This window comes from Loxodonta africana, chromosome 14 (genome assembly GCF_030014295.1).
Source record: "Loxodonta africana isolate mLoxAfr1 chromosome 14, mLoxAfr1.hap2, whole genome shotgun sequence".
Classification (NCBI taxonomy): Eukaryota; Metazoa; Chordata; class Mammalia; order Proboscidea; family Elephantidae; genus Loxodonta; species Loxodonta africana.
In genome coordinates, this window is record NC_087355.1 from 72,871,709 (window position 1) to 72,896,875 (window position 25,167).

The window sequence follows — 25,167 nt, forward strand, 5'->3', positions numbered from 1 at the left end:
TGAACAAAAGTAGGTACAGAAACAACTGCTGTGTCACTCAAATAGCAAAAAATATGGTAACTACTGCCCTGAGATCGTCTTTAAACCTTAAACCAAAAATATCCCCTGAAGTCTTCTTAAAACCAAACAACTGTTTAGCTTAACTAGTGAAAAAGGTCTGCCCCGAGCATTATGCTCTTTTAAGAACTGTCTACATCAGATCAAATTGACAACGGCAACTGAAAAATTAGATGGGAACCTCAGGGGGCAGTGAATTTATGTTAATGAGGGAGGAACAACTCAGGAAAGGGGGGTGAGAATGGCTGCACAACTCGAAGAATGTAATCCATGTCCCTAAATTGTACATGTAGAAGTTGTTGAACTGTTGTGTTTGGGTGTGTACATTCTCAACAACAAGAAAACAAAATTCAGAAGAAAAAAATACTGGAAACTGTCTAAATGTCCCCCAGGAGATGACGGGTTCCAGAAATTACTAAATAATTCATATTATTACAGTAGCTGAAGAGGCTGCTAAAGTGAGAGCTAAGGAGGCTGCAGAGAGCGATATGGAAACTTCAGACAGACAACCCTCAAGTCATATACTTTAATTTACAATTTTCACCAATAAAAAGGTTGAATTACAAAAAAGGAAGTTCTCTATACAAAGGAAGAATTTTTTTCATTCACGAAGAGACTCCGCTGCCGCATCTTGTCCTGCCGTGTCAAAACTCAAAGAGCTGGCTTAGCTAAACGACTCCAAAAACAAAGGGCGATCCAGACAAGATCAATAAAATCATCAGCTTCCTAGGCGTGCTGACCAGGAAGAATTTAACCAACATTTCGCCTTAAACCGAAAACTCTGAAGAATGCTTGTAAAGCTTTCGAAGCTACTGCTCTCGGCTGATAAGAGGGTGCACGAGAGGCGCCGGCTCCCTTACCGTTAGAACCCCCTTACACAGACCCAGGTTTCCACCCTGTACAGCGGGTGCACGTACAACATCGGAGGAAGAATGGCTTATAAAATTTTACAAGGAAATTGTATTGTGGCCACGAGACAACTACAGAACGTAAGAGAGTTAACGCTCAGAGGCTCCCCGCCTACCATCTTATACAAATTAAACGTGGAGCGGAGGTACCCACAAACTTTATTAAAAACAAGGAGCCCTTGAAACCCCCGCTTCCTAGCACAACACATACCACTATTTAAGAGTGGGAACAAGAATGGTCACACTGTTAAAGCATGTTCCCTGAAAAGAAACTTATCAAAATTGTTCAAAGCCTTCTCAGCTGACTCAAAGTATGGCAACTGCTAAGCACTCTCCCTAACAGTCTGCTTACAGAATGAATGCATTTAAAACAAAAACAAAAACATGGAAAACACTGTCGCCTTCAAAAAACTTTATTTGGTGATGAGCCTAGCTCTGATGGAAAAAGCCCACTTATGAAAAAGGAGCTGTGGGGTTTTAAGCTGGTCTGATACACGGAACTTGTACATTCATGACTCAAAAAAAACCTCAAATCCAAATGATTCCAAAGCCATCGCAACCCCAAGTTATTTGTAGTTCACTCCACTATGCTTCTGTTAGCTTTATAATCACCTAGGTACAGAGGAGCTGCACCCTCCTCACAGTTAACTGATGCGCTTGGCAAAAAAAAAAAAAAAAAAAGGCCATTTAAATAGGGCAGGAGGTTCTCCCTCTACTCCATGAACGCATGTCCAGAATGAGAAGGAAACAGAATCAGTGCCCAGGTGCCTCTCGGAGAGAGCATCCCCTGTGGCAAGTGTGATCTGGAGCCTCCCAACACAACACAACACCTCTGGGCATGCACCAAACCGGTGTGCCCTACATCTGTACACGGCCACCACGACTTTAAACCAACCCTGCTTAAGATGCAACTCCACAGTAGTTCTGATTACTTAAGTTATGAAAAACAGGCCTAGCAACAAACCCCATACCTCTTCAATTCAAATCTGTGTCCCTGACTGACACAGTAGTACGTTATAAAAATATCTGACGATTTGGCAAACAGTCGCATCTGATGTCAGGTCGCAATTCCAAAAGCTGAGGAAGTTCTTCATCCGCTGCTCCGGTCTCCTCCCCTATTGTTGCAGTTTTGCCACCAAAGGGGGGAAAAATGGTGTGAACAAGTTCTCTGTGACCAAGCCTTGGCAAAAGTCAATAAATAAGAGAGCGGGTCAAAGGCAGAGCCATTTTATGCGCAACCTCTTCTAGTTGCAAATTTGGGGGCTGGGAAACACAGGAGGGAGGTGTGTGTACAAAGACGAGTTAAGAGTCCCTTGGGCAAGGGTTTGGTTATTCAACCCCAGAGGCCCAGCTCGGAGCCTCAGATGAGGGCCTGCTCAAACCCATTATTCAGACCAGAAGGGAAGAAGAGAAGACACCAAAAAACAGTTTTGAAATTCACATGGTTGATATTTGTTCTTCATAGCAGTAAGGGCTTGAACGAGAATCACGGAACTGGAGAAACACTTATATTTTTCTTCAGAATTTAAAAAATTTTGTCTTGTACTGAAAGACTACATTCACTGTGGGTCAGGTCCAACAGCGTTAGCTCGAACTGGTTTGTGAAGCACACCCAGCAGTGGGAGGAAGCCGCATCTGAGCGGAGCGGCTGGTGGGCAGGCCGAGGCCGCTCTTCACTGGTCTCCAAGCCGAAAGCCCTGGCCCCAATTGTGTCTCCCGCCACCGCCGTTCTGATCAGCAGCTCGCCTCATGCTAGCAGGGGGCACGCCAAATCCTGAGACCCCTCCTCTCCTGCTGGGCAGCCATCGGTACCTAGGGCAGAGAGAGGAGCAAACAAATCAAGGGAGAGAGGAGAACAAAGTCACTCCCACAGTCGGCTTACCATGCAGCATGTTTCCCTTTCCTGGTGTTCCCATGCATCTGTCACGCCGAGTTACATTAGTCTGTGACCAATCGAAGACAGGGGACAACGGCTTACTTAACTCTGCCTTTGCAGCGCTTAGCGCAATGCCCTGACCACAGAAGGTGGTCTATACTTTCAACTGCGCGACTAAACGTTGGCCGTTTGAACCACCCAGCAGTACTGTGGAGGACAGGCCCAGCAATTTAATTCTGTTACGATTACAGCCAAGAAAATCGTGTGGGGCAGTTCTAAAGTGACAGAGTCAGGCTTCAAGCCCAGGCTGACTGGCTCCAGAGCTTGTAGCCTACACTACCTGTCCCATGATTCCGCTGGTCACACAACAGTTAGTGACCAGAGTCCTCGTTTGTTTACGCCAGTTCAGATACCAAAAAAGACAATGAGCCTCTCTTAAACAAAAATAACTGTGGAGAAGAAAAGACGATCTATCTACTTTTCTAAATGGACTGTGGATACTGACACACCTCTTAGAATTCTACACCTCACATCTTCCCTTTTAAACAAATACAGCTTAGTCATTAAATCAAAAGGCACTGCCAAGCGCTTGTATCTCAGTATCCATGATTGGTTCTAGTATAATCCTCTTACAAAACATATAATAAAATAGAACATTTTAAAAAGGCAACGCTAGGGCCGTCCTGCTTTGCTATTTACTGTGAGACAATATGGAAACCATCTCCATTTCTTAAACAGATAGTGAAATTAAATGCAAGCAATTAGTGTAAGAAGACACCCAATTACACATAATCAACAAAAATTTATGGTAATTTCAAAGCAGTTACTGCTTTTGCGAGGAGCTACATTTTGTCATCTGATCTTTATGCAAATTTTAACAGAAGGGCCACCACCAACAGAGAAAGCTCAAGAGGTAGGCAGGCTCCAGGGCGCTGATTTTGCCACTAGAACCTTGTATCTGATTGAGAAATATCTCCAAGCCGTTAGTCAGCAAATATGGCCATTTAAAATAAAATTACTGCTGGCTGCCCCCCAAAGCACCACGCTTTTTTTTTAATTGCTGCATCTGCCATCTGACTTGATAAACCTACATCAGAAATCCAAGCCTGCTGTTACTGTGTCCTTTGATAATTAGAAAGCAGATTGGTCATTTGTTTTTCCAGCCTGAGGCAACTCAAGGCTCAGGAGAGAAAAAAGTTTCTTCTACGCTCTCAAAGAAAAAAGTACACAATACACCTCTGTTTACATTATTTCACAATTCAAAAAAAGTCTTTCAAAACTGACCCCCGCAGCCTATAAAAGATGGACAGGCGGGGGGGTGGTGGTCTTGGGGGTCTCCTGGGCTTCACTGCCTCACTGACTCCTTAGAGCAATGACAGAACCGCAAACATTCACAAGAGCAAGATGTGAACACGATTTTGTTTTTTAAGCTTTTAAATGCAAGCTATGACTGCATATCCCCGATACAAGGTTCGGTGTGATTGTCAGGCAGGCTGTGACACCCAGATGGTGCTTTCCCTGGTCCCTTTCACAGCCTCTGCTTCCTGACAGAGCGGTCAGACCACTCACATGCCTGTCAGATTTCCTCCCCACCCCCGACTTTAGGAATATGGCTTCGGGCTTCTACTTCCTGAGCCTCCACTACTGTGTGCTCAACACTGTCCTCACCTCATACAGTCCTGTGAGGCAGGTGTCCCCATCCCCCCAGCTTACAGACTTGTAAATTAAGGCACAGAGGTTTATTAAGCAACTTTCTCAATATCAAACCTGGTGAGAGAAATGGGATGCAAACCCAAGTCTGTCTCGAAATCGAAGCTGTGCCCTTGGCCTCCTTACTTTGCTGTTGCTGTTAGGTGCTATCAAGTCGGTTCCGACCCATGGTAACCCCATGTACAACAGAACAAAACACTGCGGGTCCTGTGCCATCCTCGTGATTGTTGTTATGCTTGACCCCATCGTTGCAGCCACTGTGTCAATCCATCTCATCCAGGGTCGTCTTCTTTTTCGCTGACCCCCTGCATTACTAGGCATGATGTCCTTCTCCAGGGACTGATCCCTCCTGATAACATGTCCTAAGTACATGAGACGAAGTCTCACCATCCTTACTTCCAAGGAATACTCTGGCTGTACTTCTTCCTTTTTTTTTTTAACTTCTTCCAAGACAGATTTGTTCATTCTTTTGGCAGTGCAGGGTATATTCAATATTTACTTCAGCGAGCCCCAAAGCAGGAAAGAATGGAGACGTACTTCCAGGGGGTCCTAGCTACACAAGCGTCAAGTCTCTCATTTTGACTTTGAAAACACCTGTGAGATGTTCTCTTCTATAAGGTGCTCTGGTGGCACAGTGGTTAAAGTGCTCAACTGCTAACTGAAAGGCTGGTGGTTTGAACCCACCAACAGTGGAGAAAGATGTAGCAGTCTGCTTCCATAAAGATTTACAGCCTTGGAAACACTATGGGGCAGTGCTACTCTGTCCTATAGTGTCACTATGAGTTGGAATCAACTCAATGGCAGTGGCTGGGGTTTTATTCTATAATGTTTAACATAAAAGTGTTTAACACTGCTAGCCAATTAACTAACTCATCCCTCCTATCCCCCAACCTCCCCAGCCAAAAGCTGTGGGTGAAACTGATGCTCGAGGAGAATGGACCCCATTATCCTGTTCCCCTGTCCACCCCGGCCCACTGCTGTGCACCTGAAGCCATGTCAGCTGTCCCAGCATCCACAGGACAGTGGACACTTACTGTGATGCCTAGATTCGCTCGTCAGGGGCCCCTGGCTAACAGGGCTCCAGGAAGAAGCCTGAGCCATGCCTTTGATCCCTGGCTTCCCTGTGACTGTGTGACCAGAGTAAGTCACTTGCCAGCTCACATTTCTCCATTAGACAAGGAGATGAAACCTAGTCCTGGTGGAGCTTTAGTAAGAACATATCAGAACGCAGGTAGTAAAATGATTTTCAAATGAGAGAAAAAATAACTGCTTACAAAAACTGAGGTGTGGACAGAAAATTCCTTCCTCCCAAGTCCATTGGGTATCTGAACATTAAGAAGAAATAAAGATGTCCAACAAGATTTCCAATTAGCTCATTGATTACCCTGCAAACAGAGAAGCAAATTAGTTTAAAGACATTCACACAATAAACTGAGACGCAGCAGGTTTGAACGAATGGCAAGGGAAGAAACCCTTCACTGCAGCCAGTGATAGTCTCTGGGAGTCTGTGACAGCTCTAGAATGAGCTCTTTTGTGGGGTGAGTGGCAAATACGTTCTAAGGGAGTCGGGAAAGCAGTCCTGCTCAACCAATGAGGCCCATGCTCCTCAAGGCCAGCAGCTCCTCTGACATCTTTTTCAAGCCCCAGCCATGTCCAAAATATTGTTTTTGCTACTTCCTGCCTCAAGAGTTGGGGAAGCTGCAAAGCAAGCTCATGAAAGCTTTTAGTTATCGATACTGTATTTGAAAACATAGACAAATATGAAGGCTAGCAAGAGAGAAGCATGGAAGTAAAGAAAAGGAGGACAATCAATGCTAGGCCTCGCCCCTGGAGCCATTAGGCACTTCTCTCCTGGCTCTTGTATCCTTGGCTGTAAGACGCCACAGAGACCACTCAGGAAACTGACCTTACCCTGCAATCCTACAATCAACACTGACTGTCTTCAGTTTTCCCGTGGCTTACATGTAGGCCACCTCAAGGTTTTATACACCCACTTTTGCTACTAAGTATTCTTCTTTGTCTTTGCTAGCAACATGATTCCTGTTAGGGATAAATCAACCAACTACTCTCAGACTCTGCCTTTCTGGGCAGGAGCGCAATTCTATCAAGCTCAGAGCTTGGTACACGCTAAACAGGGTTTGTTTGCACAATTCATTCATCTCTTCCTATTGATATGCAGTAGAGGTTAGGACCACCCAGAGTAAATACATCAGACATATGAACAACTAGTACTATTAAAAGAGTAAAAATATTTTATAGGATAACAATGGGAGCTCTTAGGATAGATGCATCTCAGTATCCTCCCTTCAAAATTCTGACCGGATGCGTTACAAGTTTTCCCAATTCTAGACTACAAGACTGGAAATTTGTCCCTGCTTTGCCAAAACTTTTGTTCGACCAAACAACTTACAAAACTCCGCCTCATCTGAGACTCTGCATTTCTGTGACAGGTGAACAGTTTCCAAGGCATTTTGGAAATGCCGTAAAAATACAAGACACAATAAATTTTAGCCAGAGTCCTTTGGGGTGTCAGCTCAGACAAGAACTAGGTCTATGTTTGCTTAATCTGGACAGTGAGTACAGGAATAAATATTTATTCAGAAACACACATACAGAAGCATACTGTGTCTAACAATAAACTAACAAAATAACCATTCAATGCTAAATGTGCTTAAAACCCTGCAATTTAATCAATTATATCAAGTTGAAATTATGTCATAAGTATATGGTTCCAATGGATTGATGCTGAGGTTCTTTAAAGCTTTATAAAGATTAAAGAATATAAAGATTCATGAAAGTTTTCCAAAGAACAGTTTTCAATTAAATAAATCTAATACTACTTACGAGCCTCCGATGATATAGTTGAATCCAAGGATAACCCAGGGTAGATAACAGGCCTAGGAAAGAATACACACAAACATCAAGAGCCACAACTAAAGAAGATACAGCTGCTAGAGGATGGAATGGGTAAATTTATACTGACAGTGGCTTTATATAAACTCTTTGGAAGTTCACTGCAAAATTTCTCAGATCGATTTAGCAACATTCCCATTGTGCTTAAAATTTTCTATCTCAAATTATACCTATTTGTACAACCGTAACTGGAGGGACAGTGTGCCACGCCCAGAGTTCAGAAGCAATACATACCCTGTTGGGTTAATATTAACAAAGAACTTCAGAAAAAGAAATGTCCAATGAAAGAATCACATTAAGACTTCAATGAGTAAACTGGTACAAATGAGCTAAACATAACCCATCTCCTCAGGTTCTTCTTGTACACATATCACAAGATTACTTTGAGTTTTTATCTCATTACACATTAATATTTCAAACTTATACTCTCCCAAATCCGACAGATCTCCAGGTGAATTCAACATTTGAGCCCCTTACCAGATTCAAGACATCATATCAAGAACTAACAGTCATAAGGAACATCACAAATGAGTACAGAGCGGGTTACACATAAATAACAGTAAGGCAAAATGTGTTAAATACTAGGAGGGGAACATAATGTATTATAAAAACCCAAAGGCAAGACTCATTCCAGGCAGGAGCCTCAGGAACTATGGTCCATCCCAAGTCAAATTCAGAACCGGCAAGATTTAGATGAAGAAGAGAATCAAAAAAAATATTACAGGTGAAAAGTGTGAAGAAGGTTCAAGGGGAAAGTGTTTTGGAGCAAAAAATTATTTTAGCTAAAGTGTAAAGTACGTAACAGGGAGTACAATTACAGATTTCAAAAGGGAGTTTCACTTAAATATCTTCCCTCCCCTCTCTCTCTAACTTAGGGGCATAAGCTGGGGTGGCCTGAGGTACAGAGAGAGTGGAGAAGCAACAGTCAGCAAATGACGCAGGGTTGGCTCAAGAAATACAGCTGGGACTGCAAAAGAGAGAAAAATGCTGGCCTAAGGTACACTGCTCTGCAGCGACCTCTTCTGGACAAGTCAGAAAGTGCATCTCTGGGCTGAGGAGAGGGATTTTTGTACTGACAAAGGGAAATTCTTCCAACTAGGGTAAAATACCTTAAATCGTGTTCCAAACCAAAATGACACAATCATGTCTCTGTTCAGCTGGGCCCAGACATAAAGTACTGACATTATCAGAGGAATCATCAGCAACTGCAAAAGAAGTCAAGATGTAAAGACAAGTCTCCAGAGGCACTTAACAAGATGCCATAGCATCGCGACTCTATTGTCCTCTTTACCCCTCCTCTCCAAAAGGCTTCTCACATAGCTATCCGAAAAGCAAAAGGAAATTCAGCTCATGGGAATTATATCTGATCCTACAGTTTAACTGATTACAAAATGACTGCTACAGAATTCTGTAATAAAATAAACACCATGTTATTACAAATGGATTCAGAAATATCAGGGGCAAGCTCTTACTTGAAAACAGTAGGCGACAAAGCTTTATTTATACTCTAATCTCAATTTTTAAAAAATACCCGCCCAAACACACATATAAAAAATACTGGATAAATCATTCTCAATATTCAAACACAATAAAGAAGCCAGCAATGAGAAAGAAGCCAGCAATAGTTTAAATAACTCACGCAAGATCTTCAAAGGCTTAGATGACTTTCTCATGTAAGCTCTTCAAAACAGAACAGCTATAATTCTTTCAAAACACCATAGTATACAGCTAATGCAATTTAAACGTCTGGCAGAGGCCCCTCATATTAAATTTGAAACCTCTAAAAGGGCAAATAGATAGTTTCAAGGGACACTTACCTGCATATCCATTGCTAGACCAGTAATCTTGGTTTGTAAAGTTAAAGATCAAATACAAACAAAGCATTCTGCACCTAGTCAAGACTGAGCTGATTATCTCCCACCACCCCCCACTGAAGTTATTTTCATTCTGGTGTTCTGAACTTATCTCCAGTTCAGATTGTTTAAGACTCCCCAGAACACAGTGGTATACAGTAATTGTCACTATGGACATTCCATTAGGCTGTATGACGAGGAAATGGGAGAAAGGAACCCCTTAGGCTCACTGTGGTCCCCTTCCTTGCCACTGCGTTTTAGCATCTCTCTTTCAAGCAGAGGATGGAGACGCCTGTGGCCTCTGAAACAAATCATGACTCTGCTCACATACAGGGCTCCACAGCATGACTCAAGTCCAAACCAATTTTTTTTTCCTCTGTTAAAGGCGGGGAGAGGGCATCCAACTTGCCAAATTTTCTGGCTCTTGGCCAGGTTTAGAGGGAAGCTGAGCCCAAAGGCAATGTAGGGCTCACCTACTCTGCTCAGCACTTGAGCCATCAGTCCCTTCTGCCGCTCTCACCATCTGCAGGAGTCACAGCTAGAAGGCTGCTGACAATTGTGGTGATGCAAAGCAGAGACTTACTGTGTCCTTTTACAGAGGGACTGAATTACCATTGAGGACCCCAAGACAAGGACAGCAGTGAAATCAGAAAAAGGATGCCAGTTGTACATTAATTTTCCGATGAGGACCACATATTTCAAAAGCTGTCTCATGGCACGAACCCTCTTTGTGCTGCAGTCAACAAGCTGTCACACATGAGAACACAGAGAACTCGAAACAAGAAAAGGGAACAGTAATAAAACTCAACCAAATGTGGAAAAATCCCACAAAGGCAATGAAAGAGAATGTATCACTCAAAGGCTATTTGATCTACTACATAGCCTTTAAGAACTTGGATCATTCTCCATTATTAACTATTGTAAGCAAAGATGCAAATGCTGTAATTTGAAATGCTTTATAGAATACTATTTCCCCAAACCTGAAAAAATCTGGTTTACTTCTGGCCCAAAATAACAGACTGAAGGATACCACGATGCAAATCCAGTTAAAGAGGAGCATGAATAAATAGTCAGCTGGCCTCCCATCAAAAGCTCCTGGAAACAAAAATAAGCCAAATGTCACAGTTCAAAATTTCAGAACAAAGTAACTTCTATGTAGAGAAACACTTCAAAAAAATTCTACAGAAAGCCAAACTAAGAATATTTTTAATCACTTCTCCCAAGTAAAAGAAAAGTTAATTCTCCTAAATATCTAAACCACGTCCTCAATAAAGCCCTAAAGTCACTGAGTAAGGTCCACTATGTTCTCCTAACTAAATTCCAGTAAGTAACATGCTAAATCAGAAGCAAAGTGAGGACGGTCAGCTCCACAGCTACCGAGACCCCCATCCCAAAGACCATGAGGCCCCGATGAGGCACTCAGCCTGCTGCCCTTTCCTTCGTAGCTCTCATTGTGACCTGGTGATACACTTGTAATGTCTTAGTCAATCACCATATCCTCCTGTCAGGGCAAGAACCATACCAGTTCTGCTTACTCTTGTACCTTCCCCAACGTGGTTATGCATGGGTGGTACTTAATAACAACATAATTATTATTATTAGACACATAAACACAACTACTTAGTCCCTTACTGGGCTCACAGACACTAAGAAGGCTCCGTCTCTGTCTTCCAGGAGCTTATATTCTATAATTATATTCTAGCAAGGGAAAATGACTGGGGGTGGACAGTAAGAGGATATCCCCATGCCCCCCCTTTTTTTTTTAACATTTTATTATGCTTTAGGTGAAAGTTTACATAGCTGATTAGTTTTCTAATCGATGTCCATGGCTTCTAACTCTTAGTCCTCATACTGCATCTGTGAGGTAGAATGGAAAGACTTATGACCTCCTTTTTACAGGCGGGGAAATAAAGTTACATAACCAAGGCCACCTGGCTTGCTGGAAGCAGAGTCAAGTTTAATGGCTAGTCTAGTGCTCTTGTCACTACACCACGTACCAGGCTCGACCTTATTAAATAGGCAGATAATCAACAATAGCCCAGCTTTCCCTCCTAAGTCCTGATGGCTCCAGTTGGAAGACAGTAAGAGAGGCCAAACAGGGGAAGAGAAATGACTGTAAGGCCAGTCTAGCTCAAAAAGCTACCTGTCCTCCCCTCTATGTTCCATTCATGATATGCTAGTCAATAAAAAAAAAAAAAAATCCTAAGAAGTATCAGAACAGCAGAAAGAAACCTAACTAAAAGAAAATAGTTTTAGCAAAAGTCTCTCCTACTTTGATTTATTTTTCCCTTATTACCTCAAAGGCACACTTCAGCCATGGTGTCAAGGCTGCTTAATTCCAGAGGATCACTATGATGAATCAGAGCTGAAAGTCTAACAAAATTTCTGAATTTTAATCACAGTTGTGCCTCTTTTGATGTGGTTTGCCTTGTGATTTTTTTAAAGACTCTTTAGAATCAGACTACTTAAAATACTGTAGTCAAACAGACTACAGCACTATATTCTTTGGCAAGTTTGCAACTGGGAATTTATAAAGTCACTGGTTTCAAATGGCAGTCTTCAAGTTCAAATCAGAAACCTCATATACAAGCCAGCACTACTATATACTTAACAATTTGGCCAAGAAGGGAAATACGTTGGCGGCAAACATTTTAAAATGTCAAAATATTATACTGAGGCTGTTGGTAGAAAGAGGCCTGGGAATCAGTAAACCCAGGTTCCAGTCCTAGCTGTGCAAACTAAACAGCTTTGCGGCCTTTGGGACATGTCACGTCTCCATACCATTGTTTCCTGGTCTGTGAAATAAAAGGGTTAAGTTGATCTCAAAAGTTCCTCTCTACCTGAACGCCGGTAGCAACACTACTCCACTACTCTAATAGTCCAAAAGTGGAAACAAGCCAAGTGTCCATCAATTGATGAGTGGATAAACCATATTGCATAATTCCATTTATACGAAATATCCAGATTAGGCAAATCTACAGAGGCAGAAAGTAGATTTGTGGTTGCCTAAGGCTGGAAGACAGGAAACGTGGAAGGACTGTTGATGGGTATGGGGTTTCTTTATGAGGTGATGAAAATGTCCTTGAATTGATTGTGGTAAGGGCTATGCAACTCTGTAAATATACCAAACCACTGAATGGTATACATTAAATGGGAGAACTGGATAGTATGTGAATTTTATTTCAATAAAGCCGTTTAAAGAAATGCCTCTCAGCTCTACCATTTCAAAATGCTCTGTGGAGAGCCATTTGCTCTTGGGGGGAAGGGAATCCGAATGGTCTCCTTATATGCATACAGAACAACTGCTCCGAATAAACCTTATGTTCCAATTTCTTTGAGTTTTGATTATTTTTTTTAACAGTTTTTGGCACCAGAAGCGAGACCCAAAGAAGATCACCAAATGCCCACTTTTGGTGAGGGATCAAATTTGGTACCACACCTGGGAACTTGGTGAACCTCTCCTGGGTTCAAGTTTTACTCCTTTTTTGACTGGAACACCGTCTCTGAGAATGGTGCTCAGAAAATTAGGTCTGACCAGACACTTTAAGCAACTATGATTGACTTTATGGAGCCAACGCTTACAAAACTCTCCCAGGACATCTAGCTTGGTACCTGACTTACAAGGTTCCCAGCCTTACAGGTGAGTGAGAAAGGTCACTGACTTCCTGGAAGGCCCAGAAACCTCACGATATTTTGGAGCCTCGAGAAAAGGGGAACGCCCCTAAACCTGTAGATGCTATAGGTGAGATCTGGTGGCTAATTCTTGGCTTGGCTTCCTGGGCTCAAGAGGCTTTTTTCCCATTTACTCTGAAGTTCCTTAGGAAAACGTCTAGCGGAACAGTTTTAAATGGCTCAGTTAGAAATTACGATTCTTGCTGCACCTGTGTAAATAATACTCGCCAGCCACATTCTAGATCAAGAGAAACTTTGCTTTGAGATCGTCTTTTGATTGGAAGGAAGGTGACTGCAGAGAAAAATCTGATGTTTCAGTAGGATATTACGGCAACCCCTCATGAGCTGTGAAATTCTGGGCTTTGTTAATTGTCTCTGAGAAACCAGACAACTAATGAGTTTTCTACTTGCAGACTGGACTTGTCATATGGTTTAGGTTTTTCTTTGTGTATCTGTACATAAATCTGTACCCAGAAAGAAAACTGGAAGTATGGGATTAAGACTGAAGGCCATCAAACAACTGATTAAACTGCTATCAAATCAGGATCCAATGACAAAGGAAGCATTAACTGGCCGTTCTGTAACAATCAGGAAACCTGTACGTGCTGAAATGGGTTTAAACTGTGTGCGTGCGTGCGTGCGTGCGTGCGTGCGTGCGTGCGTGTTTTAAGGCTACAAGTGAGGTTAGACAAGATGGCTCTGTTAATAAACCAGGTGATGCTACAGCCTCTCTCTGAAATAGCACAGGTAAAGGTAATTACATTATAAAATAGATTCCCAAATCCACTGTGGCTGAATCGACATTATAGCGACTCTTTTTTTATAGCACAGTGAAACTGCCCCATAGGGTTTCCGAGGCTGTAATCTTTACGGAAACAGACTGCTGCATCTGCCTCCTGTGGAGCGGCGGGTGGATTCAAACCACCAACCTTTCAGTTAGCAGCCGGGTGTTTCAACCACCGCACCACCAGGCCTTAAGACAGATTAGCTCTTGATTATTTACCTGCTTCCCAAGGAGGAGTCTGTACTTCGGGAAAAACAAAGCGCTGTGTTTATTAATGACACCTCAGTGGAAGTGTGCTGAGACAGAGTTTTAGCAGAAGTTCATGCTAGAGACACAATGCAGGCTGCAGGTGCTCCTCTTGCACTTCTTGTAATTTGTTTTCATATGGTTAGGAAATCTGGGTTCTTGTGCCAGACAAGCCTTTCAAGCCATTAGCTTATGCATTCTCCTCATTTTGATTCCTTATATTATTTTCAAGCTACTAAGCTGCTTGGCTTCTGGGGTCTCAAAAGATTGTGAGCCACCATCAAAGGTACAACAAATAGCCTCCAACCGACTGAAGGAACAACAAAGAAGCTAAGGAAACAACCAAAATAATGTATGTTTCACTAAAAGTCACCCCATAAAGCAGTACCTACCAGACCCAAAGAAACCTAGATGGTGTCTGGCCAACACTTAATTGATCAAAGATTCTAATTGAATCATGTTTAAGAGTGGAGAGATGTCAAAGAGAAAAAATTAATAACAGACATCTTACTTTGACTTTAAAGTTATTTTAAGGTTATAATAATCTGATATCAGTTGATCTCAGTAAAGGGGTGGGGCAGGGTTCAATCAATCATGTTAAGACTAGCCAATGCTTGATCTTCTGTTCTTCTCCCTCCTCTTTTCTTTATAAGCCTCATTGCAGCTAGCCTACTTCAAGCCATTTGCTTGTTTTTGGAATCAGAATGCCTGCCTATATGAATATAGAATAACTGCTCTGAATAAAACTTTACGTTAAAAAAAAATTCTCTGTGGATGGGAAGTAGGGAATGAGGGGGCACCTTTAAGAATCAGACCAAATGAAAGAGAGCATCCTACAGATAGATGTACCTTAACGGTTATGCAGGTAGGATGATAAGATTACAAGTTAGCTGTACTACCTAATATGTAAGTAGAGATGGGTAAATGGGTTCAAGGACCTTAAGTAAACAAGAGAAGACAATTTACAAGCAAAAAGTGGTCATAGAATTACTATAATTTAGGTCTTTATATTTCAGAGGCAAATAAATACTGAAATACTTATGGACAGAATCACGTCTGGCATTTGTTTCAAATAATCTGGGGTAGGGAGACAGACAGGAATACGGAGAAAATAAAACTGGCCATGAGACAACTGTTGAAGGTGTATGCGGTTAACAAGTTAGGGTTCATACTGGTATAAGTTCACACTTCTACAAGACAGGTGAACCTTGAAAACATCATGCTATGTGAAAGACACCAGTCACAAAAGGCTATTTACATGAAATGTCTGGAATAGGAAAATCCAGAGACAGAAAATAGATTAGTGGTTGCCAGGGACTGGGGGGAGAGGGTGTGGCTGCTCAATGGGTACGGGGTTTCTTTGGGGGATGATGACTACGTTCTGGAATCAGAGAGTGGTGGTGGTTACCCAGCACTGTGGATGTACTTAGTACTGCTGAAATGTACGCTCTAGAACTGTTAAAATGGTAAATTTTTACGTTATGTGGATTTTATCTCAATAAAACAAAAGGGAAAAAGTGTGTTCTTAACCTTTATTTTTGTATATGTTTGAAAACATTCCACAATAAAAATTTTAAAAACTGGTTGTGGGTCATCCATGCTTAACCTAGCATTTACTACCGATATTAAAATTATTATTCCAACAACTTAATCCTCCATTAGATTATACCAGAGGGGTAGAATGCCAAGTGAGACAGTATTATAATAATCCGGCCCAACAGGGACAAGAGAAAATGAAAGCCGTATATTCTGGTAGATTTAAGGAGTCAAACCCCTGACATGGTGGCAAGAGTACTGGTTGTCAGCTTTACCTCAGCCAAGCCACTTCACCTCCCAGAATCTTCTGTTCTTCCACTGTAAAACTGGGGGAATGGGCTACGTTCGTTCCGACAGTAACATCTCAATGACTTTTTTCTTCTTAAAAAGCACCTAGTAGCAAATGCCAATTTAAGGGAAAATTCTATTTGACACCAAACGTCCATCCTGCTACTCCCCTGCGGCTTCGAGCCTGATGCACGGTTCTCACACCTACGGGCGCTGACTTCAGGTTCGAGGTCCTTCAGAATTCTCCATCCTGAGCTAACGGCCCGCAAGCAGGTTTATAATGTCTCTCGAGTCAGCCAACCTTTTCAAAATCATTTAGGCTTAACAGTTGAATTATTTTCACATTTTAATATAGCAATATCAATTGATTGCTTCTTAGTGTAAGCAACTTACAAAAGCATATAAGGTGTTGGAAATAAATTATAATTCAGTAAAAAACGTTAAAGATTTTTAGAGCTTATCTGTAACCCTGTATAGGGTAGCCATATCTGGTAAGCCGCCATATTATTATATCACGGCAATATATTTTAAACTTCAGTGTTTCATTACAGAGACTAAGTATAGGCTTTTTAATTCCGTAAAGTAGTGTTTTTGGGTTTTGATCAAGGAGATTTATACAGTGTAACTCAGTTAAAGGGCAAGGATTTCTCTGGGACAGAAATGAGTGAGACTTCTAATTGAGGGCACACTGCTCAGGCACTAAGAAGATGGAAAAGATTTGTAAACCTCCAATTTAGTTTTTCACCTATAAAATGAGACACTGCTACTTATACCTCATGAGCATGGTGTGAGGATTAAAAATCCAATAGTCTCAGGGTCTAGTACCGTTGTGGCACAGTTACTACTTACTCAGCACTCACTATCATTAAGCCATTTCTATGTATAATCTAACTGCCCTCAAAATTCCTCCAAGTAAGTAAACACACAGATTAGTAAATTAAATAGAAACAATATTTAAAACAACTACAGACGACATACCTGTTTCGAGTCGTGTAGAATACTGATATAAGAAATATAAGTTGACCAAATAAAGAAATCCAGTTCCCGGACCCACAGGGAAGTAAAAGGTGGCAGTGATTGGCCTCCAGATCTGTCCCGATCAAAATAAACAATTATTAGTTTCTCTAAGGTTGGTTCTTTTTTTTTCTTTTAGCTAAAAAAAAAAAAAAAAAACATCACTTACAAAGCATTCTCCCCAAAAATGAGAGCTACTAAATACACACTACTAACATAATTCAAGGCAACTGAGGAAAACTGCATATCAGTTAAACCACACCAATTTATAACCTATGGAATTAGGTGACATAAAATAATCAGTAACTGTTTTTAAACAAATTGAAAAAAATCGATACTATACAAATATATCACTCTTCACTGAGCTGAGGCATACAGTTAAAAGCTTACATCAAAAATGAATTACATAGACTTAATTTCAACAGTGCAGTAATACCTCTATTTACTAAGAGAATACCTTGAAATGACAAACCTTGTCAAAAAAAAAATCATATTCAAAAGGTAGAAGTTAAACGGGAACGTGGTAGTCAAACAAATGTGGTAAACAGGCAATACACGTACATGATTTAAAAACATGCCTTCCCCCTCCAACAAAAAAAAGAATTCCACAAGGGTCTACAGTGAGAAGACTTGCTCCTTACCCTCCATCTCCCAGTTCTCTTCCCAGCAAAAACTGACCAGTTATTTGTACCTCCTTCCAGAATTAATAGTATGTGTACTCCCTCCCTCTTCATCTACCTCATACTGCACTGTTCTATACCTTGTTTCATTCCTGTGACAAAACAGTTTCATTGGCTTTCATAGTATTCTTTCTGAGTGGACCTCCAAACTTCATTCAAACTGTTAAAACAGTGCTGCAACGAATATTCTTGTATAACCTCTCTACGTGTATATATAGGATAAATTCTTATCCGTCAAACTACTAGATCAATAGACACATGCATTTAACTTTGGCAGATAATTGTCAAATGCCTCCAAAAATGCTTTACCAACTTACAAAAACAAACAAACAAACAAAAAAAAACCCAGTGCCGTCGAGTCAACTCCGACTCATAGTGACCCTATAGGACAGAGTAGCACTGCCCCATAGAGTTTCCAAGGAGCACCTGGCGGATTCAAACCGTCGAGCCTTTGGCTAGCAGCTGTAAGCACTTAACCACTACACCAGCAGGGTTTCCTACCAACTTATACCTCCTCCTAAAAGTAGGTTAATGCATGTCTTCTTTCCATACCCTCATCACTTCATGTATTCTGTATTCACCAATTTGAAAATACATTTTGATTTACATTCTGAAAAAAGTAGAGCATCTTCTCATGTTTACATACTAACATTTCTTTCATTTTTCTGCTAGATTTATAGGCCTTTATTAAGAAAATTTCCCCTTCTCACCGTTGCAAATATTTTCTGGACAAACTTATGCTTTTCTGATATTTGTGTCATGCTTTTGGTGCTCAAAAGTTTAATTTACTGTAGGCAAATGTATCCACCATGTATCATGCTTAAGAGATGATAAAAGTGCTCAGTTTTACAGTAGCACTTTCAGTTCATCTAAGGAGTGAGGAAGAGATACAATTTGTTTTTCAAGAGGGTTCCTGGGCTCCCCCAACCTCCTGTACTGAACAATCTATCTTCTCCCTTGATTTGAAAAGCCACTTGTGTCATGTATTTATGCACTTACATATTAAGGCCGACGTTTAGATTGTTCTGCTTGGAATTGATTCCTATACCAATATCAAGCTATTTTAATATCTGGCAAAGTTATATAGTTAAATATCTGGTAAAGTTATATACTTTAATATCTGGTAAAGTTATATAGTTAAATAATCCTCCCATTTTTCTTCCACAAGTGTTACATGGTCTTGGCTAGTGTCAGATAACTTTATTTTTCTAAATGAATTAGGACCAACATTTTTATGATATCAATATGGTATTGATGTAATTCCTAGGCAAGAAGAAATCTTTTTAAGGCTTTTATAGTTTTCTATAGAGCTACTGCTTTCTATCTCTTCTTATACCCAACAACCAAGATGAATTATCTTACTGCTATTAAGATTTGAAAATTGAGCTCTTTGGCCTTTCCAATTGCACAATTGTATCTGTAAATAAAATTCTGTACCTTATTTCATTCATGTCTAATTCTCTGGCTAGTGCCTCCTGAACAACATTAAATAACAGCAGGTAAAGTAGATGGCCTTCCAAACTTCTGGAAATGTCAGCATGATGCTGGCTTCTGGACTGAGTGCTACTGCATTCTACCATGTACTACCAAGCACAACAGACACAGCCCTGGCAGAGTTCACAGTCGTGAGAAAGGCTGTTAAAAGCAGCAAAGAGTAAGCACATGGGAGGGAAATGTGGTCTTAGAAAAATGAGGCCAAAAGGCCCCAAGACTTGCAAAAGCACAATAAATGAAACAAGTACTGCTAATAACTTGGGTGTGGCTGGAATGAAGGACATCAGTGGTAGGGTCCCGGCCAGATACAGATCTGGTGAGTTACATTCACCAAATACAAGATGGTAAACCTCGGAGCTTAACTCCCTGTGGAGGAAAATGTACTCTGCATACTCCACAAGTGACCTCCCAAGAGCCCTGTATTAAACCAGTAAAACAAAACCTGTTAAATATCATTTTGGTTTATTCACAACTTTATCATGGAAACAGTAAAGTCTAACGCAAAGAGCACTGGAGATCACTGGAGAAGACCTGAATTTCCGTCTTAGTTTACAAATTACCATCTCTGAGTCTCAATTTCCATCTGAAAAAGGGGAATGACATAAACTACTACCTGCCCTACTCTTTGGTTAATGGTAGAATGAATGAACAAAATTAGTGAATCCTTACTGGATGTGCTACTCTACTTATTTACATGCATTAGCTCAAAACCGTTGCCATCTGGTGGATTCCGACTCATAGTGACCCTAGAGCAGAACTGCCCCATACGGTTTCCAAGGAGTGGCTGGTAGATTTGAACTGCCGACTTTTTGGGTAGTAGCCACACGCCAACAGGGCTCCATATTAACTCAGGAGGTAGATTTTATAGATGAGAAAACAGTGCTTAGAAAGACTAAGTGATAGCTAGTATTAGTGTTAGAACTAGAATTTTGTCCCAGACGGTCTGACTCCATCCAGAGTTTGGGCTACAAAATCCCTGTTTTTACAATGTCTCTCACAAGTGACATGGTTATTATAAGTTATAATCACAATTAATAAAAATTTTCAGTACTACTATGTGTGTATAATCCTGAAATGAACCGAGAATAAGCCTGCAAATTCATTCTCCCTGCTTATGAAAAGCACTGGGAATAAAGAACAGAACTGAGCCGTTGCCTTGGCTCTTAAATGGCTGTGGGGCCTTGGAACAGTCTGGACGTCTGAGTCTGCTTCCTCGTCCACCCAGTGACACTTATCCTGCAGTGACTCTTACCCTTTCTTACCTCATGGGAGTTGTATAAGGCTGGAATTAAAGTGAATTATAGAGGTGCTTTGTTTAAAAAAAAGTATACACATGGGTGTATTATCATTACTACAATCTTTTACACGATGCACACTGACCTAGTTTTTACAAATTCACACTGTAAACTACTCCCATATTCCTGTAAATTACTCAAGGCCTGATTTTGGACAAGAAACCTCATGTTTTTTCCTGACTACATTTTCACTAGCACTGATGACACGACATTATTTTTAGCCACTCTGTGCACCTGTTCTTTGGAAATCAGCATCTGTCAAATACCTCATTGCTTTTCCCCTCTCATTAAGCTAACCTTTGAGTAATACTTGCTTTCACTGGTCTAAAAGACTTAGTATTATTTCTGTACTACTTGAAAATTATAATTTAAAAACACCAGGAAACACCTCATCTCTTCAGAAGGATATGTGCAATTCATTTCTGAAATCCCCATTGAGGGCACCCAACTAAGTCCTCTCTCTTTTGTCCAGTTGATAATTAAATGGTTAGGATAAGGAAATTGGCTTTATTTTCAGCACTCGGGCTGACAGGTAGGTTCTCAATCCTGGAAAGGCATCTGGATGCCTTAGGAGGTACCTAGGACTTGCCCATAGAGGACTGGGTGCCACATGTTTGCAGAGCATCTCAATTTAACCCCAAAGTGGCAACCATAATCCTCCCAGTTTTTTCACGATGAAAACTGGGCTCTAATTAGAGATTATGTCATCTGCCAGAGGTCCTCATTAACAAGGAGCAAATAGCCTACGTGTTTGGGTAGGTCTATTTACCAGCATATACGTAAAAAAAAAAAAAAACCCTAAGACGTTGTCCTTTAGTTACCAATGCAAAAAGTTCAGCTGAGAGAGTGGGCTGCAGCAATCCTTTAACTAGAAAGTCTCCCAAACTATCTGCTACTGAAATAATCACAAACTCCCCCAAGAGTTTAAGGTGGGGTTTTTAAAGTATGAAAAACAAAGATTTTTCTGAAACAATTAAGGGTCTAGACTTAGGAAGTCTACATCAAATCAACAAGCAAGTAAGAAAGGTGAACATCTGTTAGCAAACTGTGAGTTGTCTTTGGCTTTGGTTTTTTTGTTTCAAGACACATTAGACAAGAAAGAAACGGCCCCTACCATTCATTTAAACAAACAGCACTTGACTGAGGACTTTAAAAGAGCAATTCCACTCCTTGGTATATACTCAACGGGAATCCATACATATGCTCATCAAGAAGTACATATGTTCACCAAGACATGTACTAGAATGTTCACGGCAGCATTATTCAGAATAGCACCAAACTGGAATCTACCCAAAAGGCCCATCAACAGAATGGATAAGTAAAGCATGCTGTATTCACTCACACTGTGGAATAACAAGGATGAGCAACCTACAACCACATGCAAACATACTGCTGAGAAAAAGAGGGTAGATACAAAAAAGTACATACTGTACAATTCCATTTACGCAAAGTACAAAAAGGGGCAAAAACCATCTACATTATCAGGTGAGGACAGTAGTTACCCTGAGAGGGGGAAGTGATCAGAGGAGCAGGAGGAAGCTTTTGGTGGTGCGGTGATGTGTCTTGATCTGGATGCTGGTTATAGAAGTGAGCTGAGCTTCTGAAAATTCAACAAGCTTTAAATTTGTAATATATACATTTCCTGTTTATATACTGTAACTCAATACAAAGTTCGAAACCAAAGCCACGAACTCATGAGCAGCCTCATCTACAGACCACAGCAGAATTGTCTAATGTGGACAGGACCGCTAAGGAAAGATTTCAAAGCTGTTTATACCAAAGTACCAACCACTGAAGTTCTAAATCCAAATCTCAAGGCTACTTCCACGCTCAGCCTCTTCCTGTTATGTGTGTATACCGTCCGTCTTCCTCAACACACTCTTACATCTGCTAAGGTAGCTGTCATCAGGTTAAATGTGGTAATACACGCAAAAGTTTGGCAAATGTAGGCACCTGGCTGATTAACACATTTGGCTGGTGCCATTTCTTATTACTCCTGGAAATAAATTAGGAAACTTGGGTATTCACATCTTTCCATTTCTAGTTGCGATGCTTTCTGGGGGACAAAAAGTAAAATAAGATTACTACTCTAGCAGTAACATTTTTCCATTTCAATTGCAAATTAGAATTTTACTGTCCATGGAGGGAAAGCACTAACGGTAGGAATTGTTGGTTGATTTAAAAAAAAAAAAAAAAAACACTCTATTTGAATAGTCTGTATACCAGGCTACTTACTGGTCACTTTACAAACGTTTTTCTATGTCTTCAATATAATAGAGGCATGAGGCAGATAACGTATTTACTCAATTTGAAAGTACACATTTTTGTGTTTCTAAAAGTAAGATGTGTCTTATAGCCAATGCGCTCATTTAATGTAATTTCTGCCTTCCTTTCCCCTGAAGAGCTGTATTAAACTCATGGAGCATCATATGAATCAATGGAATCTTACAACAGAATTAATATGGTATTTTATCCCCATTTTTCAGGTGAAAAAATTGAGGCTCGGAAAGGATAAATAACTTGCCTTAGGGCACACAAGGAGCCCTGGTGGCGCAGTGGTTAAAGTGCTTGGCTGCTAACCAAAAGGTCAGCAGTTTGAACCCACCAGCCGCTCCAAAGGAGAAAGATGTGGCAGTCTGCTTCCCTAAAGATTTACAGCCTTATAACAGATACATGAGGAAATGCTCACGATCATTAGCCATTAGAGAAATGCAAATCTAAACTGCAATGAGATACCATCTCACCCCAACAAGGCTAGCGTTAATTCAAAAAAACACAAAACAATAAATGTTGGCGAGGTTGTGGAGAGGCTGGAACACTTATACACTGCTGGTGGGAAAGTATAGTGGTACAACCACTTTGGAAATCGATTTGGCACCTCCTTAAAAAAGCTAGAAATAGAACTACCACACGATCCAGCAATCCCACTCCCTGGAATATATCCTAGAGAAATAAGAGCCCTCACATGAATACATATATGCACACCCATGTTCACTGCTGCACTGTCCACAATAGCAAAAAGATGGAAATAACCTATACATCGATCAACAAACAGATAAATTATGGTATAGTCACACAATGGAATACTGCACAATGATGAACAACAACGATGAATCCATGAAACACCTCATAACATGGATGAATTAGGAAGGCATTATGCTGAGTGAAATTAGTCAGTCACAAAAGAACAAATATTATATGAGACCACTATTGTAAGAACTCAAGAAAAGGTTTAAACAACAAAAGAAAACATTCTTTGATGGTCATGAGGGTGGGGAGGGAGGGAGAAGGGCATTCACTAACTAGATAGTAGACAAGAATCACCTTAGGTGAAGGGAAGGACAACACATCATACAGGGGAAGTCAGCAGCACTGGGCTAAATCCAAAGCTAAGAAATTTCCTCAATACAACAAAACACTTAGAGGGACGAGTAGCTGGGGCAGGGGTCTGCAGACTATGGTTTTGGGGGACATTTAGGTCAAATGGCATAACAAAGTTTATTAAGAAAATGTTCTGCATCTCACTTTGGTGAGTGGTGTCTAGCGTCTTAAAAGCTAGCAAGCAGCCATCTAAGATGCATCAATTGGTCCCAATGTACCTGGAGCAATGGAGAATGAAGAAAGCCAAAGACACAAGGAAAATATTAGCCCAAGAGACAAAAGAGGCTACATAAATCAGAGACTCCATGAGCCTGAGACCAGAAGAACTAGATGGTATCTGTCTACCACCAAGGATTACCCTGACAGGGAATACAACAGATAGTCCCTGAAAGAAGAGAAAACTGAGGTGCAGAACTCAAATTCTACTAAAAAGACTAGACTTAATGATCTGACTGAGACTGAAGAACCCCAGAAGACAAGGCCCCCAGACTCTCTGTTAACCCAGAACAAAAACCATTTCTGAAGCCAACTCTTCAAAGAATAGACAGGAGTATAAGACACAAAATGATACTCATAACGAGTGTGCTTCTTAGTTCAAGTAGATACATGAGACTAAATGAGAAGCTCCTGTCTGGAGGTGAGATGTGAAGGCAGAAAGAGATAGGAGCTGGGCAAATGGAGACGGGAAATCCAGGGTGGAAAGGAGGAATGTGCAATCACATTATAGGAATAGCAACCAGGCCTACGTAACAATGTGTGTATAAATTTTTGTATGAGAAACTAACTTCAGCAGTAAACTTTCACCTAAAGCACGATAAGAAAAAGAAAAAGAAAAGATTCACAGCCTTAGAAACTCTATGGGGCAGTTCTACTCTGTCCTACAGGGTCACTATGAATAGGAATCAACTCAACAGCAGTGGGTTTTTGGTTTTTAAGGGCACATAACTAGCTGGAGGCTCAGCCAGGCCTTGAGATCATGGCTCAATTACCTGAAAACTCACAGCCTGTCTAACAGAAAAGGAAAAGTAATTTCCTATGACTGATTTGGAAGAAATCATCTTCAAAACTGTTCTACCGTACACTTAGCTATGTGGTTTGGTATATATTATGCAAATGCGTTAAACAAGATAGCCTAGAACTAGCCTCGTCTCACTGAAATAGAAACTGAAACTGCAGCTGTCTATAAAGTAGGGTAACATCTACCTAGGATGTTTGTGAGAGCTGAATGAGGTAAGACACGGAGAAGCACAATCCAGATGTACAGGGCGACGTTATTTTGTTCAAAGAAATGAAGAAATATTGCCAGGTAGGCAATAACCTGGGAGACATAACTTCAGAAGATAGTAAGTAGCAGGAAACTGCCGCCTTTCTACTAGTTCATCAGGGACCACTATGAAGACATTTCATCACTGTGAACTACTTAACTGATGGGTTTAAGTCTGAGGGATTAGGAAGAGAGA

The 25,167-nt window shown here is 40.9% G+C and overlaps 1 protein-coding gene across 2 annotated transcripts in view; it reads right to left on the reverse strand.

The window, feature by feature from the left end:
• Positions 1-571: 571 nt before the first annotated feature.
• DERL1 (derlin 1) overlaps positions 572-25,167 on the reverse strand; it is a 29,919-nt gene continuing 5,323 nt past the window's right edge. The window contains exons 2-8 of one of the 2 annotated variants that reach the window (XM_003408171.4): positions 16,822-16,933; positions 10,348-10,412; positions 9,282-9,308; positions 8,574-8,669; positions 7,396-7,448; positions 5,826-5,936; positions 572-2,777 (exon numbers count right to left, since the gene is read on the reverse strand). In XM_003408171.4, coding sequence (XP_003408219.1) covers positions 2,639-2,777; positions 5,826-5,936; positions 7,396-7,448; positions 8,574-8,669; positions 9,282-9,308; positions 10,348-10,412; positions 16,822-16,933 — 603 coding nt within the window. In that variant the 3' untranslated portion in view covers positions 572-2,638. Of the gene's footprint in view, positions 2,778-5,825; positions 5,937-7,395; positions 7,449-8,573; positions 8,670-9,281; positions 9,309-10,347; positions 10,413-15,830; positions 15,919-16,821; positions 16,934-25,167 lie in introns of those variants that run through there. The other variant, XM_023545963.2, reaches the window with a different exon arrangement.